The 15,201-nt window shown below is 41.0% G+C and overlaps 1 protein-coding gene across 5 annotated transcripts in view; it reads left to right on the forward strand.

Annotated features, from left to right (window-relative positions):
* The window catches only part of LOC119039394 (general transcription factor II-I-like), an 80,759-nt gene that overhangs the window by 44,071 nt on the left and 21,487 nt on the right, over window positions 1-15,201 (forward strand). For all 5 annotated transcript variants that reach the window (XM_053662686.1, XM_053662688.1, XM_053662689.1 and 2 more), the window contains exons 7-8: window positions 6,755-6,809; window positions 7,303-7,346. In XM_053662686.1, the coding sequence (XP_053518661.1) occupies window positions 6,755-6,809; window positions 7,303-7,346 (99 nt within the window). The remainder of the gene's footprint in view (window positions 1-6,754; window positions 6,810-7,302; window positions 7,347-15,201) is intronic.

Genomic DNA, 15,201 nt, shown 5'->3' on the forward strand with positions numbered 1-15,201 from the left:
AATGAAGGAGAGAATCCTAGAAGCAGAAAGAGATAAGAGGACAGTCACCTACAAAGGAGTCCCCATCAGACTGTCAGCTGATTTCTCAAAAGAGACCTTACAGGCAAGAAGGGACTGGAAAGAGGTATTCCAAGTCATGAAATCCAAAGACCTACAACCAAGATTGCTCTATCCAGCAAAACTTTCATGTAGAATGGAAGGACAGATAAAGTGCTTCTCAGATAAGATCAAATTCAAGGAGTTCATCATCACCAAGCCCTTATTTTATGAAATGTTAAAGGGACTTATCTAAGAAAAAGAAGTTAAAGAAACATGAACGGTGAAAGGACAGCAAGCTCACAGTTATTAACAACCAACCACACCTAAAACGAAAGCAAACTGAAAGGACAGCTAGATCAGGAGTGGAAACATAGAAATGAAGATCTCAAGGAGGGTTAGCAATAGGGGAGTGGGAGGAGGAGAAGGGGGGAGAAGGTACAGAAAATAAGTAGCATAGACAGTAGATAGAAAAAAAGATGGGGGGGGCAAGAATACCATGGGAAATATAGAATCTAAAGGACTTGAGACACATGGTCATAAACTAAAGGGGGGTAATGGTGGGGATGGGGGGGTAGGGTGGAGGGGAATGAAAGGGGGAATAGAACAACTGTAACAGCATAATCAATAAAAAAGTTAAAAAAAAAAAAAGATGAGCCCTTAAAGAAATGAGGAGTTGCACAGGATTTTCTTTTGGAAAGTCAAGCCATTCCATTCGATGGGAAGAGTGATAGTTAGAAGACTGGGACTCCTTGGAGCAAGGTTTATTTGAGACTTTTGAAAATAAATAAGCATTGTCATTGGCAGCCTTTTAACCAATGTGAGGATAAAATGTAAGGATAATGTATACACACCCAAACCTATTTTGTTTTCTGTCAAGTAACCTTTATTTTGTTCTCATCATGATGAAAAGATGAATTTTTAGAAGCTTTATTGAAGTATAATTGACATGCCATAAAATTCACCAATTATATCATTCAGTGATTTGGGGGAGATGTACAATTAAAAAATTAAAAAACAGAGTTTTATAACCCTTGTCACACTCAAATTTGAGAATATGTCCATCATCCCCGTGTGTCACTTCATGAAGGTTATATAATTGAACTGCACAGGATGTATCTTTACAACACGTCACTCTGAGACGGCGCTTCAACCAACTGAGCTACTGGCCAGGGCCTTGAAATTAGCTTTTTACGCTGAGCATAATTCATTTGAGACATCCTTGGCCCATTGATTATGAATGTGGCCCAGGAGAAAATTGCAAATTTACTTTAAACATGAAGAGATTTTTGTGTTTTTGTTAGTGTCTGTGTATTTCATGTGTGTCCCAAGACAGCTCTTGTTCTTCAATCACGGCCCTGAGATGTCAGAATTTGGACACTCCTGATCTAGGTTGTTGGGCATATCACTATTTTTTTCCTTTTTTATTACTGGATATTAAGTATTCCATTGCGTGACTATACCACACATTTACCCATTTATCAGTTGATAGACATTTAAATAGTTCTCACTTGGCTGTTATTAACACTAATACTTTAACCGTAATTAAACAAGTTTTTATCTGTATGTACTTGAATTCGTCTTGGATATATGTATACCTAGGAGTGGAAATGCTGGATCATAGTGCAGTTTTTCATTTACCTGAGAAATTGCCAAACTGTTTTCCAAAGTGACTGTTTCTTTTTTTTTCTTTTTAATATATTTTATTGATTATGCCATTACAATTGTCCCATTTCCTCATCCATAATTCCCTTCCGCCCTGCATATCCCCTCCCCCACCATTCCTCCCCTTTAGTTTATGTCCATGTGTCACAAGTTCTTTAGATTCTATATTTCCCATACTATTCTTGCCCTCCCCACTGTCTATTTTCTACCTACCGTCTATGCTGCTTATTCTCTGCACCTTCTCCCCCCTTATCCTCCTATCAATCCCCTGTTGCTAACCCTCCATTTGATCTCCATTTCTATGGTTCTGCTCTTGATCTAGCTGTCCTCTTAGTTTGCTTTTGTTTTAGGTGTGGTTGTTAATTACTGTGAGTTTGCTGTCCTTTCACTGTTCCTATTTTTTATCTTCTTTTTCTTAGATAAGTCTCTTTAACATTTCATATAATAAGGGCTTGGTGATGATGAACTCCTTGAATTTGACCTTATCTGAGAAACACTTTATCTGCCCTTCCATTCTAAATGAAAGCTTTGCTGGATAGGGCCATCTTGGTTATAGGTCTTTGGATTTCATGACTTGGAATACCTCTTTCCAGCACCTTCTTGCCTGTAAGGTCTCTTTTGAGAAATCAGCTGACAGTCTGATGGGAACTCCTTGTAGGTGACTGTCCCCTTATCTCTTGCTGCTTCTAGGATTCTCTCCTTCATTTTAATCTTGGCTAATGTAATTATAATGTGCCTTGGTGTATTCCTTTTTGGGTTCAACTACTTTGAGACTCTGTGCTTCTTGGATTTCCTGGAAGTCTATTTCCTTTCCAGATTGGGGAAATTCTTATTTATTATTTGTTCAAATAAGTTTTCCCCTTGTTGGTCTTCCTCTTCCCCTTCTGGTACCCCTATAATTCAGATGTTGGAACGTTTAAAAATGTCCTGGAGGTTCCTAAGTCTCTCCTCCTTTTTTTGAATTCTTGTTTCTTCATCCTTTTCTGTTTGGTCATTTTTTTCCTCCTTCTGGTCCACTCTCTTGATATGAGTCCCAGTTTCCTTTCCATCACTATTGGTTTCCTGTACATTTCCCTTCATTTCAGTTAGTTTATCCTTCATATGTTCCTCTAATTTGTGACTAAAATTAACCAGTTCTGTGAGGAACTGTGCATCTGATAGTTGGCTATTTCTTGGTTGCTAAGAGTTATTGTCTCTGGGGCTTTGAGTTCTTCTTGATCCATAATGTTTTGATGTGTTCCCACCTGTTAAGTATCAGGGGTATAGCCCTAGGTGTTCACCAGGGCGGGGCAACTCAGTGGCTGGTTTGTGACACTGTATGTGGGGGCGGGGTCAGAAAGGGCCAATGGCGTTTGTTCTGTTCTCTCTTGGATTTCGGTCCCCTCTGCTACTTCCTGTAAGCAAACCAGGCCCCCCTGATGCTGGCTCCCGAGTTTGTGGGCCTGTGCACCCTCCAGGACCCTGTGGGTCTATCCAACAAACTCCCTGTAAGCCTGGGAGCTTCTTCTGGCACCTCGACCCCGAAAGTTTTTCCAGTTGATGCTTTTAGGCTTCAGTTCTTATCGCTGGGGCCCTAACCTGAGCAGTCTGTCTCACTGCTTGCTCCTTCGACTGGTTTATCTGAGTGTGAATGTGTGACCACGGTCAGCCAGCTTCCTTGCGCCTCCACTGAATCTGCCCATTGCCACCCCACACCTGGGATCTGCCAACTGTCACCTGTGTACCTGGGTTGTTCGGGCTTCTTTTTCCTGTTGCAACTCCACTCTTCGAGCCGCTGACTCCGCCCCTCTTACCAGTCTGGCTGAATGATTCGTTGTTGTCGGATTTCCGTACAGTTTCACTTTCTGTGTTTTGGTTGCATTTTTGTTACTAAAACCGTGTTGTCTTTAAACTTGGTTGTGTGAGGAGGCACAGTGTTTCCACATATGCCTCCATCTTGGCCGGAAGTCCAAAGTGACTGTTTCATTTAATGTTCTTGCTAGCATTGTTTGAGGGGTCAAGTTTTTCTACACCCCTTTGGTTTTTGCCACCCCAATGAGTATAAAATGGTATTTCACTGTGGTTTTGATTTGTGTAACCCTAATTATTAAAGTTGAGTATCTTTTCATGTGCTTACTGGACAGTCAATGTGTATATTCTTCAGAGAAATGTCTAATCAGATCCTCTCCCTGTGGTTCGTTTTCTTTAATTTTTTAAAAGATTTTATTTATTTTTAGAGAGAGGGGAAAGAGGAAGAAAAAGAGGGAGAGAAACTTTGATGTGTGAGAGATACATTGATTGGTTGCCTCTCACATGCCCCCAGGTGGGGACCTGGCCACAACCCAGGCACCCCAGGCACATGTGCTGACAGGGAATCGAACCAGCAACCTTTCAGTTTGCAGGCCAGCACTCAGTCCACTGAGCCACACCAACCAGGGCCCTTCCCACATGTTTTAATTGGGTCCTTGGTATTTTTATGACTGAGTGATAAGAGTTCTTTATATAGTCTCCCTATAAATATTATCTCTAGTTCTACAAATTGCCTTTTCACTTGCTTGATAATGTTCTTCAAGGAAGAAAAGTTTTTAATTTTTGTGAAGTTCATTTCACTTTTTATTACAGTGCTTTTGATGTTGATATCTAAGAGACTATTGGCGAATCTCAAGGTCCTGAAGATTTGATATGTTTTCTTCTGTAAAATTTTATAGCTTTAGTTCTTACATTTAGATATACTTTCAATTTTGAGATAATTTTGGTACATGGTAAGGGTATAAATTCATACTCAGTTTGTGGCAGCAGAATTTGTTGAAAAGACTATTCTTTCCTCTAGAATTGCTTTGGCATCTTTGTTAAAAGTTAGTTGACCCTGACTTTATTTCTGGGCTTTCTACATGGTGAATTATGTTGTGTGTGAACTGAGACAGTTTATTTTTTTGCAATATGAATGCTTTTTATTTCTTAATTCTGTTGATGGGGCCAGAACATCCAATAGAACATTTCACCTTGTCCTAGATGTTAGCTGGAAGGCATCCAGGTTTCTGCCGTTATGATGTAGCTGTTGTTTTTCTGTGTATGTCCTTTTTAAGACGGAGAAAGATTTCTGTGTCATGTTGAAGTTAAAATTCAGACATTTTTGTGGTCAGTATATTTTTTCCTTAAAAGTTTTCTAGATTAGGCTTAAGTCTGTTATTTGTTTTTTGTGAAATCTTTTATTTTAGAAACTTGCTTTCAAATTTTGTGGCCTGGGCATTAGTCAATGAAGATTTTGTTTGGGTTTACCTATTTTTTTTTTTTCAGAGAAAGGGAAAGGGAGGGAGAAAGACAGGGAGAGAAACATCAATGTGTGGTTGCCGCTTGTGCGCCCCCAAATGGGGACTCGGCCTGCAATCCAGGCATGTGCTCTTATGTGGAGTCAAACCCAAGACCTTTTGGTTTGTGAGATGATGCCCAACGCACTGAGCCACACCAGTGAGAACTAATGAAGGTTTCTCCAGGGTGTTTTGTAATGAGTGATCTGAATTGGTGGGTTTGTATCACTTGGCTTTCTTGCCATACCAGCTCTCAAAGTAATTGAAATGTTGTGATTGTGATGGGATTATATTTTATGCCTGTAAAGAGTTTTAGCAGCTTTATTGAGATGTATATTCAATAAACCCACACATATTTAAAGTGTACAGTTTGATAAGTTTTGACACTGTGAAACCATGAGTACAATCCAGATAGTGAATAGGTCTTTTGCCCCAGTTTCCTCACACCCCTGGGTGATTCCTCCCCCTGGTCCTTCCACCCCTGTTCCCTGGGCCACCACTGATCTGCTGTCACTCTAGATGGTTTGCATTTTCTAGATTGGTTTATGCTAATGGAGCCACATAGTATGTATCTTTTTTTGGTTTAAGTTCTTATTTGGAGACTTAATTCATGTTGTTTCATGTATCAGCAGTCCTTGTTTTTAAATTGCTGAGTAGTAGTCCATTGTATCGGTATACTACAATTTGTTTAGTCATTCAGCTGTCCATGAAAATTTGGTTTTTCATTACTTGGCTATTACAAAGAATGTGCTATGCATATTTGAGTGCAAGTCTTCATGTGACTATATATTTTCATTCCCTTTGGTAAATACATAAAGTTAAAATGGTTAGATCATATGGTAGCTATACATTTAACTTTTTAAGAAACTGCTGGACAGCCCTGGCTGGTGTGACTCAGTGGATTGAGTGCCAGCCTGGGAACCACAGGGTCACCAGTTCAATTCCCAGTCAGGGCACATGCCTGGGTTGTGGGTCAGGTCTCCAGTTGGAGGCACACCAGAGGCAATCACACACTGATGTTTCCCTCTCTTTCTCCCTTTCATTCCCTCTCTCTAAAAATAAATAAATAAAATCTTTCAAAAAAAATAAAGAAAAGCAGCTGCTGGACTGTTTTTACATGATTATTCCATTCCCACTAGCAGTGTATGAGACTACAGCTTCATCAGCATTTGGTAGGGCAGCCCCTTCCTTCCTTCCTTCCTTCCTTCCTTCCTTCCTTCCTTCCTTCCTTCCTTCCTTCCTTCCTTCCTTCCTTCCACACAAAATTCTTGATGCTAAAGTGTACAATTTATTGGGTTTTAGTATATTCACAAGATGTACAACTATCACTACCATGTTATTCCAGAGCATTTTCATTACCCCAGAAAGAAACCATGTGGTTCTCAGCAGTCCCTTTTTTCCATGTTCGCAAAACCAGCTCTAGGCTTAATAGAAATCTTTATCGTTTATTCTTCAATAGAGTCTCACTCTACATTACCAGAGTAACAGTATATTGCTGTATTTGTTTCATTGATAAAAAGAAGAGTGTTTCCTTAAAGGGAGGGTACTGTGGGTGAGGGGATGAAAGTGGCTAGATCATTGTTGTGTCTAATTCTCTTCCTCGGAAGGGAGAACAAAGGACACTTATAAACAGTGCTGTACTCATTCTAGTATTACCCACAAGTGTGAGCTCCCCTTCTGCCAGTTCATTCTATGTTTAGGGCCTTTGGGAGCATTAGTCCTATTTTGAGTGTTGAAAGAACCTAAATCTGTTTTTGTACATACAGGTGGTCGTGTGATGGTAACAGATGCTGAAAGGTCAATGTTGTCTGCAAGTGGAAGGTAAAAAAATCCCTTAGTACTAATTAACTTGCACACCTCATCAAGTTTTAGTTTTTCAATTACCGAGTTACTAGAATATTAAAAAGTCGGACATTTTGAAGTTTAATATGCAATCGACTCATTCAGGGATCCTCTGAAGATGCAGTTTTTGACTTACTAGTTCCGCATGAAAGTAGTTCTTTGGGTGAAACTGATGTGATTCTGATGATCAGATTGTAATAGACAGAAAGGCCTTATTTGTAAAGTGGAATTTGAAAGTTAATTTGCTGCTCTGTATTATTTTGTTAATACTCCCGCACTCCAAAAGTGTTCAGTTAGAACTAAAGCACTACATTCAGTTGACAAGTCATAGTTAAGAAAGAAATACGTAAATGTCACAGTAGATTCAGTTTGCATTCAGCTTGGTCAGGTGGTTGATTTTATACTGAGATCCAGGGCGTTTGAACACTGTGTGAGTGGCCCTCACCAATGCAGAGCTTCCTTTTCCTTTTAGCTGTGGCTCCATCAAAGTGAAAACTGAACCCACAGAAGATTCTGGTAAGTACTAGTGCTTTTAGAATCAACTATGACATTTAAGTAAGGAAGCCTTTTAACTTAGTAGGTTTTACTTTCACTCAGTGCTTATTATTTTTAAAAATATTTTATTTATTTATCTTTAGAGGGAAAGGGAACAAGACAGGGAGAGAAATATCAGTGTATGGTTGCATCTCATGGGTCCCCTGCTGGGAACTGGCCTGCAACCCAGGCATGTGCCTTGACTGGGAATCGAGCCACGATCGTGTGGTTTGCAGGCCCGCACTCAACCCATTGAGCTATACCCGGCAGGGCAGGAAGCCTTTTAATTTAGTAGGTTATATTTTGACTCAATACTTATTATTTTGATGAGAAGTACAAATTTATTTCAGTGGTGATATTAGTGTTAGCATATTGTACGAAACCTCAAAACATAGTAATTTGATAAATGGTAGCTAGAAATTTGCTAAATACACATTTGTAGACAGTTTTGTGTGGTTTTTTTTCCAGAAGATTTTATTTATTTATTTTTAGAGAGAGGGGAATGGAGGGAGAAAGGAGAGAAACATTAATGTGTGTTTGACTCTTGTGTGCCCCGTACTGGGGACCTGGCGCACAACCCAAACATGTGCTCTGACTGGGAATTGAACCAGAGACCCTTTGGTTCGCAGGCCAGCACTCCATCCACTCAGCGACACCAGCCAGGGCTAGACAGTTTTTTAAATAGTGTTTACTTTTCAGTTATACAGGAATAATAATGTACAATGCCACCTAGTTTCTTTTCTTTTTTTTTTTTAATTTTTTTTAATCTTTGGAAGAGAAGGAGAGAAGGAGAGAAATATCCATGTATGGTTGCTTCTGGTGCATCCCCTGGTGGGAACTGGCCCCTGCTAGGAATTGTCCTGCAACCTAGGCATGTGCCCTGACGGGGAATCGAACCGCGATCTTTTGGTTTTCAGGCCCGTGCTCAATCCACTGAGCTACACCAGCCAGGGCTCTCTTTTTTTTCTTTACAAAAATCAATATACCGCTTTTTATTTGCACACTCCCATTTTTTAAAAGATTTTTTATTTATTTATCTTTGAGAGGAAGGGAAGGAGAGAAGGGGAGAAACATCAGTGTGGTTGCCTCTCATGAGTCCCCTGCCAGGAACTGGCCTGCAACCCAGGCATGTGCCCTGACTGGGAAACGAACCGAGATCCTGTGGTTTGCAGGCCCGCGCTCAATCCACTGAGCTATGCCAGGCAGGGCTTGCACACTCCCATTTTCTACTCTCCAAGAAAACTGTTTGCCTTTTTTGCTATTTGGTTCCTGCTTCCCTATTTTTAAATGTTATGTTCATAACGTTATTTCATATAATTTTTTTAGATAGCTTTATTGAGATATATTTTGTATGCCACAGAATTTACCTATCTTAAGTGTTTTTAGTAGGTATGTAGTTTTGCAGTGGTCACCACAGTCTAATTTTAGAACATTTCCATCAGCCCGACTAGAAACCTAGCCGCTGTTTTGAGTCACCCTCTGTACCCAGCACTGATTCAGTTTTAGTAGGCAGTTGTTACCTGTGGAATCAAACAGTACATAATGTTTTACATTTTCCTTCTTTTACTTTGCATCATGTTTTGAGGCTCATGTTCAAAAAACGTTATAGTGCATTTAAGTAGTTTATACCCAAATGCTACTCCATTCTACTAGTTTACTATCTTTTCTTTATCCAAATACCATTTGGTAGACGTCTCAGTTTTCCCCACAGTTTGGTAGTTTTGAATACCACTGCTTTGAACATCCACTTACTTATCTTTGCGTGGAAATATGTCTGTGTTTCTTCTGAGAGAATATCAGGAGTGTTGCTGTGTCTGTGGTTAATTCTATGCTTAACTTGAGCTGCCGACAAACTTTCCCCAGTGGCTGCACCATTTTGTGCGTTAACGCCAGCGGATGAGGGTTTCCGTTTCTCCATGTCGCGGTTGGCGCTTGTTATTGTCTTTTTTTGTTGTTATAGTTGTCCTGGTGAATGTTCTGTTTCTTTTCTTTGCTTTTATTTTTTTTTCGGGGGGGGATTAACATTGAATTAAATTAATTTAATTTTATTTTATTTTTTAATTTTTTTATTGATTATGCTGTTACAGTTGTTCTATTCCCCCCCTCATTCCCCTCCACCCTACCCCCCCATCCCCACCATTACCCCCCTTTAGTTTATGACCATGTGTCTCAAGTCCTTTAGATTCTATATTTCCCATACTATTCTTGCCCCCCCATCTTTTTTCTATCTACTGTCTATGCTACTTATTTTCTGTACCTTCTCCCCCCTTCTCCTCCTCCCACTCCCCTATTGCTAACCCTCCTTGAGATCTTCATTTCTATGTTTCCACTCCTGATCCAGCTGTCCTCTTAGTTTGCTTTTGTTTTAGGTGTGGTTGTTAATAACTGTGAGTTTGTTGTCCTTTCACTGTTCATGTTTCTTTAACTTCTTTTTCTTAGATAAGTCCCTTTAACATGTCATGTAATAAGGGCTTGGTGATGATGAACTCCTTGAATTTGATCTTATCTGAGAAGCACCTTATCTGTCCTTCCATTCTAAATGAAAGTTTTGCTGGATAGAGCAATCTTGGTTGTAGGTCTTTGGATTTCATGACTTGGAATACCTCTTTCCAGTCCCTTCTTGCCTGTAAGGTCTCTTTTGAGAAATCAGCTGACAGTCTGATGGGGACTCCTTTGTAGGTGACTGTCCTCTTATCTCTTTCTGCTTCTAGGATTCTCTCCTTCATTTTAATTTTGGCTAATGTAATTATGATGTGCCTTGGTGTGTTCCTCCTTGGGTCCAACTTCTTTGGTATTCTCTGAGCTTCCTGGATTTCCTGGAAGTCTATTTCCTGTGCCAGATTGGGGAAATTCTCCTTTATTATTTGTTCAAATAAGTTTTCCACTGGTGGCTGTGCCTTTCCCCCTCCTGGTACCCCTATGATTCGGATGTTGGAACGTTTAAAGATGTCCTGGAGGTTCCTAAGACTCTCCTCATTTCTTTGAATTCTTGCTTCTTCACTCTTTTCTGTTTGGCCATTATTTGCTTTCTTCTGGTCCACTCCATTGATTTGAGTCCCAGTTTCCTTTTCATTGCTGTTGGTGTCCTGTGCAATTCCATTCATTTCAATTAGTTTCGCCTTCATATATTTGTCTAATTTGTGGCTATAATCAACCAGTTCTGTGAGGATCCTGATCAGCAGTGTTTGAAACTGTGCGTCTGAGAGTTTTGCTATTTCTTCTTCGCTTAGATCTATGGGCTCTGGGGCTTTGAGATATTCTTGCGACATTTTTGGTCTGTTCTGGCCCTTTAAGTGTGAGAAGTGGTGCCTTGGACTCCCAGGTCGCTGGGTTGTGACGCTGTATGTGGGGGCGTGGTCAGAGGGGGGAAATGTCGACCCCCTCTGCTGTTTCTCACAGCTGGGTGAGGATTGGCGTCTTAGGTGGTTCACCAGGGCCAGGCCACTCAGAGTGGCTGGGTTATGATGCTGTATGTGGAGGTGGGGTCAGAGCAGGGAAATGGCGGCGCTCTCCCTGCCGCTTGCCGTGGGGACCCGCCAGGCCCTGGTCCAACGGCCCACTCCCTCTCCTGTCCGCCCACGCACAAATGCGCGACCACAGTCAACATGCAGCACCGCTCCCCGCTGTCTCCCCCATGGTCGCTCGCCTGGTTGCTCGCTCGGTGGCTCACTAGGTTCAACCCTGCGCCTGGATTCCGCGCGTCTGGATTCCACGCGCTTGAGTTTGTCCGACCGAGTTTTCCTGTGCAACCCCATTTCACCAGCCGCTGGTTTCGCCCCTTACTGGTCAGGCTGAAGAATTTGTTGTTAATGGACTTCTGAAAAGTTCAATTTTCCGTGTTCTGGCTGTGTTTTCTGTTGCTAATATTTAGTTGTCTCTAAACTTGGTTGTGTGAGAAGGCACGGCACATCCACCTATGCCTCCATCTTGGCGGAGGTCTCTTTGCTTTTAAATAGACATTTTATAGCAGTTTTAGCAAAATTGGACGGAGGGTACAGAATGTTTCCATACACCTTCTTCCTCCACACGTGCACAGCCTCCCTTGCTGTTAGCATCCCACACCGGAGTGGTACGTTGTTCATACTGGTCAGCCTGCCTAGACGCAGCATGATCTCAGAGTCCATAGTTTACATTAGGCTTGTGTCTTGTACATTCTGTGGATTTTAACAATTGTACATATCCACTGTTACAGTAACATACAGAGTAGTTTCACCGTCCTAAAAATTCACTGTGCTCCGCCTTTTCATTGTTCTCCCCTGTCACCTGGCCAACATTGATGTTTCTACTGTGTCCAGAATGTCCTACGACAGTGGTTATAATTTCATTTTCCTAATGATTTTTAAAAGTGATTTTATTTATTTATCTTTAGAGGTAAAGGGAAGGAGAGAAGGAGAGAAATATCAATGTATGGTTGCGTCTTATGTGTCCCCTGCTAGGAACTGACATATGCCCCAACTGGGAATCGAACCACGGTTGTTTGGTTCACAGGCCCACGCTCAACCAACTGAAACTACACCAGCCAGGGCTCATCATTAACTTTTGAAGGTGATACTATATTTATAGAACTCAAAGAGAATTAACTAGACACCTACTGAAAATAAAACATTCATAATCTGATTTTTACTTCAGTAAGTGTTGAAAATTCCAGATAAAATAATAACGTGGATCAAAAGCATTTGAAAAAAATTTTTTTTAATTTTATTTATTTATCTTTAGAGGGGAAGGGACAGAGAGAGGGAGAGAAACATCAATGTACGGTTGCCTTTCATGCATCCCCTGCTGGGAATTGGCCTGCAGGGAACCAGCCTGCAACCCAGGCATGTGCCCTGACTGGGAATCGAACCACGACTGTCTGGTTCGCAGGCCCGCGCTCAATCCACTAAGCTACACCAGCCAGGGCAGCATTTGAAAAAATTTAATAATCTTTGAATGCTTTGAAAATTTAATACTTTGAATGCTTTTTAAAAAAAGATTTCATCCATCTTTTATTTTAGAGAGAGGGGAAGGGAGGGAGAAAGAGGGAGAGAAACATCAAAGTATGGTTGCTTCTCATGCGTCCCCCACTGGGCACCTGGCCCACAACCCAGGCACATTCCATGACTGGGAACCGAACCAGCAATCTTTTGGTTCAGAGGCCAGCTCTCAATCCACTGAGCCAAACCAGCCAGGGCTGAATGAAGAAAATTTTAATGTAAAGATTAACAAGTTATAGTTATTAACTTTATAAAAGGAGGAGTATGCTAAGGTATCATGTAAGTAAGAAGGTAAGGAATTGGCTGCTACCCCTTAAACTCTTAATTGTGACTTCTAAGTTGGGAGATTGTGGAGTATTGATACAGTTCTGGTTGATGTATTAGGGGACATGTTGAAAGTCATTCTGGGAGAGTTGGAAAAATTGTAAGTGGGTCCGTCTGTGGGGAGGGTCTACTTTCAGGAGGTTGAAATAGTATACCAAGCAGTGAGTGAGTCCTGACAAGAAGGTGAGAGAAAGGTGCAGGTCCCTCTTCTCTCCTCTGGTCTCCGCACTGTGCTCCTCTGTGGCGGACACTCAAAGGAGCCAGTTGGTTGCTTCAGCAGAGTCTGCGAGGGTAGATCTGGACCTGGGACAGCGGCCTGATGACTGCACAGGCTCCCCTTTCACCAGTCAGCATCCACACGACCCCTTCTCCGCATCGTTTAACTTCCGTGTAACAAAGGACCGTTCCCGTCTAATTGGATACAGTTTTCCATTTTACAAAATGATTCATCTTCACCCTCTCCCCGAAGTGCGATGCGGTGCTCCAACAGTCATTGTACTCATCTCGGGGACATTGGTTTACTGTCCAGTCATGAGCTGTATTAATTCCTCTTCAGATTCACTCCTAGCCCATTTGACTGTTCTCTTATCTAATGGCTAAACGGTAAAGGAAATGCCAGCAATACTTCTGTAAAGCAATAATGTGAAGGATAAGGGAGAACAGTTAATATATCCAAATGTGTAATATTCACAGAAACATACTGATAACAAGGAATAAACTATGCACAGTGCGTGCCCATGTTCCTGCCACTTGTGACAAGAATTTATACCTTCCTTAACTCGTTACCCATTTTATTGTGTTTCATTTGCTGTTAGCCAGGGCCTTAGCTGGTAAAGTTCTTCAGCTGGGGGAGGTGACCCAGACCTTCATTCCTGAAGGGTCTGAATCCCCCGTGGATCTGCCTTTTTTTGTTTGTTTTGATTTTCTATTAACTTTTACTGACAAACAGGATGTCCTGAAGAGGCAGCCCACAGAATGGCAGGGCTTCCAGGCATTTTCCCTGACCGTGCTCTGGCAGCCAGCCAGTCAGTTTCCCCATTGGCAGTGATGCCCACAGAGTAACCCCTTCTTTGCTGGTTGCTTTAGAGGTAAATGTCCTTCAGCATATCAGTCTAACTCTTTTTTTGAAAACTATTTATTTCGTTTTAAGATTTTATTTATTTATTCTTAAGAGGGTAAGAGAAGGAAAAAGAGAGGGAGACAAACATTAATTGGTTGCTTCTTGCATGCTCCCAACTGGGGACCTGGCCTACAACCCAGGCATGTTCCCTGACTCGGAATGGAACCAGCGACCTTTCAGTTTGCAGGCCAGCACTCAGTCCACTGAGCCACACCAGCCAGGGTGAAAGCTGTTTTCTTTAGTTGAAAGTATTCTTTGCAGAGCTTCTCAAATCACATGACACCAATGCAATATTAAGTTCATAACAGGACTGGTATGATTAAGGTTGAGTATCTTAGTCTGAAATGTGTACAGACACTCATTTGTTTTGTTTTTAGTGATTAATTAGACTGTTCAGATCTCACCGGCTTGTTGTTTATTTCTTGATGCTTGCTCTCTTAGAGTATTACTTACTCCTGCAATCATATGAGGAAAACAGGGTTTTTTGTTTGTTTGTTTGTTTTGAAAGCGCCTATGGTGTAACCTCATTCAACTGCTCAGCAAAGGATGATCATTTATTTTTTTCATTATTAAAATTTCTTTTTCAGTTACCATTGACATTCAACACTATATTGGTTGCAGGTATATCACTCAGTGGTTGGACACTTATATAACTAATGAAGTGATTCCCCCTATAAATAAGTCTAGTACACCCCCAATACCATATCTAGATATTAACAATATTATGGACTATGTTCCCTATGCTGTATTTTAAATCCTTGTGATTGTTTAGTAACTGCCCATTTGTACTTTCTAATCCCTTTACATTTTTCACCCTTTAAAAAAATTCTTACCTGAGCATATGTTTATTGTTTTGAGAGAGAGAGAGAGGAAGGGAGGGTATGTTTATTGATTTGAGAGGAAGGGAGGGAGAAAGAGAAACATCGATTGGTTGCTTCCTGTACTCACCCTGATTTTCAGTTGAACCCACAACCCTGCAACTTGTGTATGTATCCTGACCAGTTCTTGAACCTGCAACCTTATACTGTACCAGATGACACTGTAGCCAACTGAGTCATCTGGCCAGAGCTTCACCCTATTTTCTAACAATACAGAGTGAGGCAAAAGTAGGTTTATACTTGTGAATACACCTTTATTCTTGTGTTATTATTCACTAATTATTGTATTAATTTCCATATGAGCAAATGTATACCTACTTTTGCCCTACCTTGTATATGAGTAATACATCTTTAATAAGAATTTATTAAAGAATTTGTTAAGAATGTTTCTTAAAACTTTAAATTGAGATATCATATAAAGTATAAGTGAAAAATAAGCACACCTCTGTAACCTAACACTCACATCAGGATACTGAACAGTAGTGATACCCCAAGCAGGCCCTCTCCTATCCCCTTCTCATTCCTCTTCTCCCAAAGCCAAA

This window comes from Artibeus jamaicensis, unplaced genomic scaffold (assembly GCF_021234435.1).
Source record: "Artibeus jamaicensis isolate MK-2021 breed Jamaican fruit bat unplaced genomic scaffold, CSHL_Jam_final contig_2738, whole genome shotgun sequence".
NCBI classification, from domain to species: domain Eukaryota; kingdom Metazoa; phylum Chordata; class Mammalia; order Chiroptera; family Phyllostomidae; genus Artibeus; species Artibeus jamaicensis.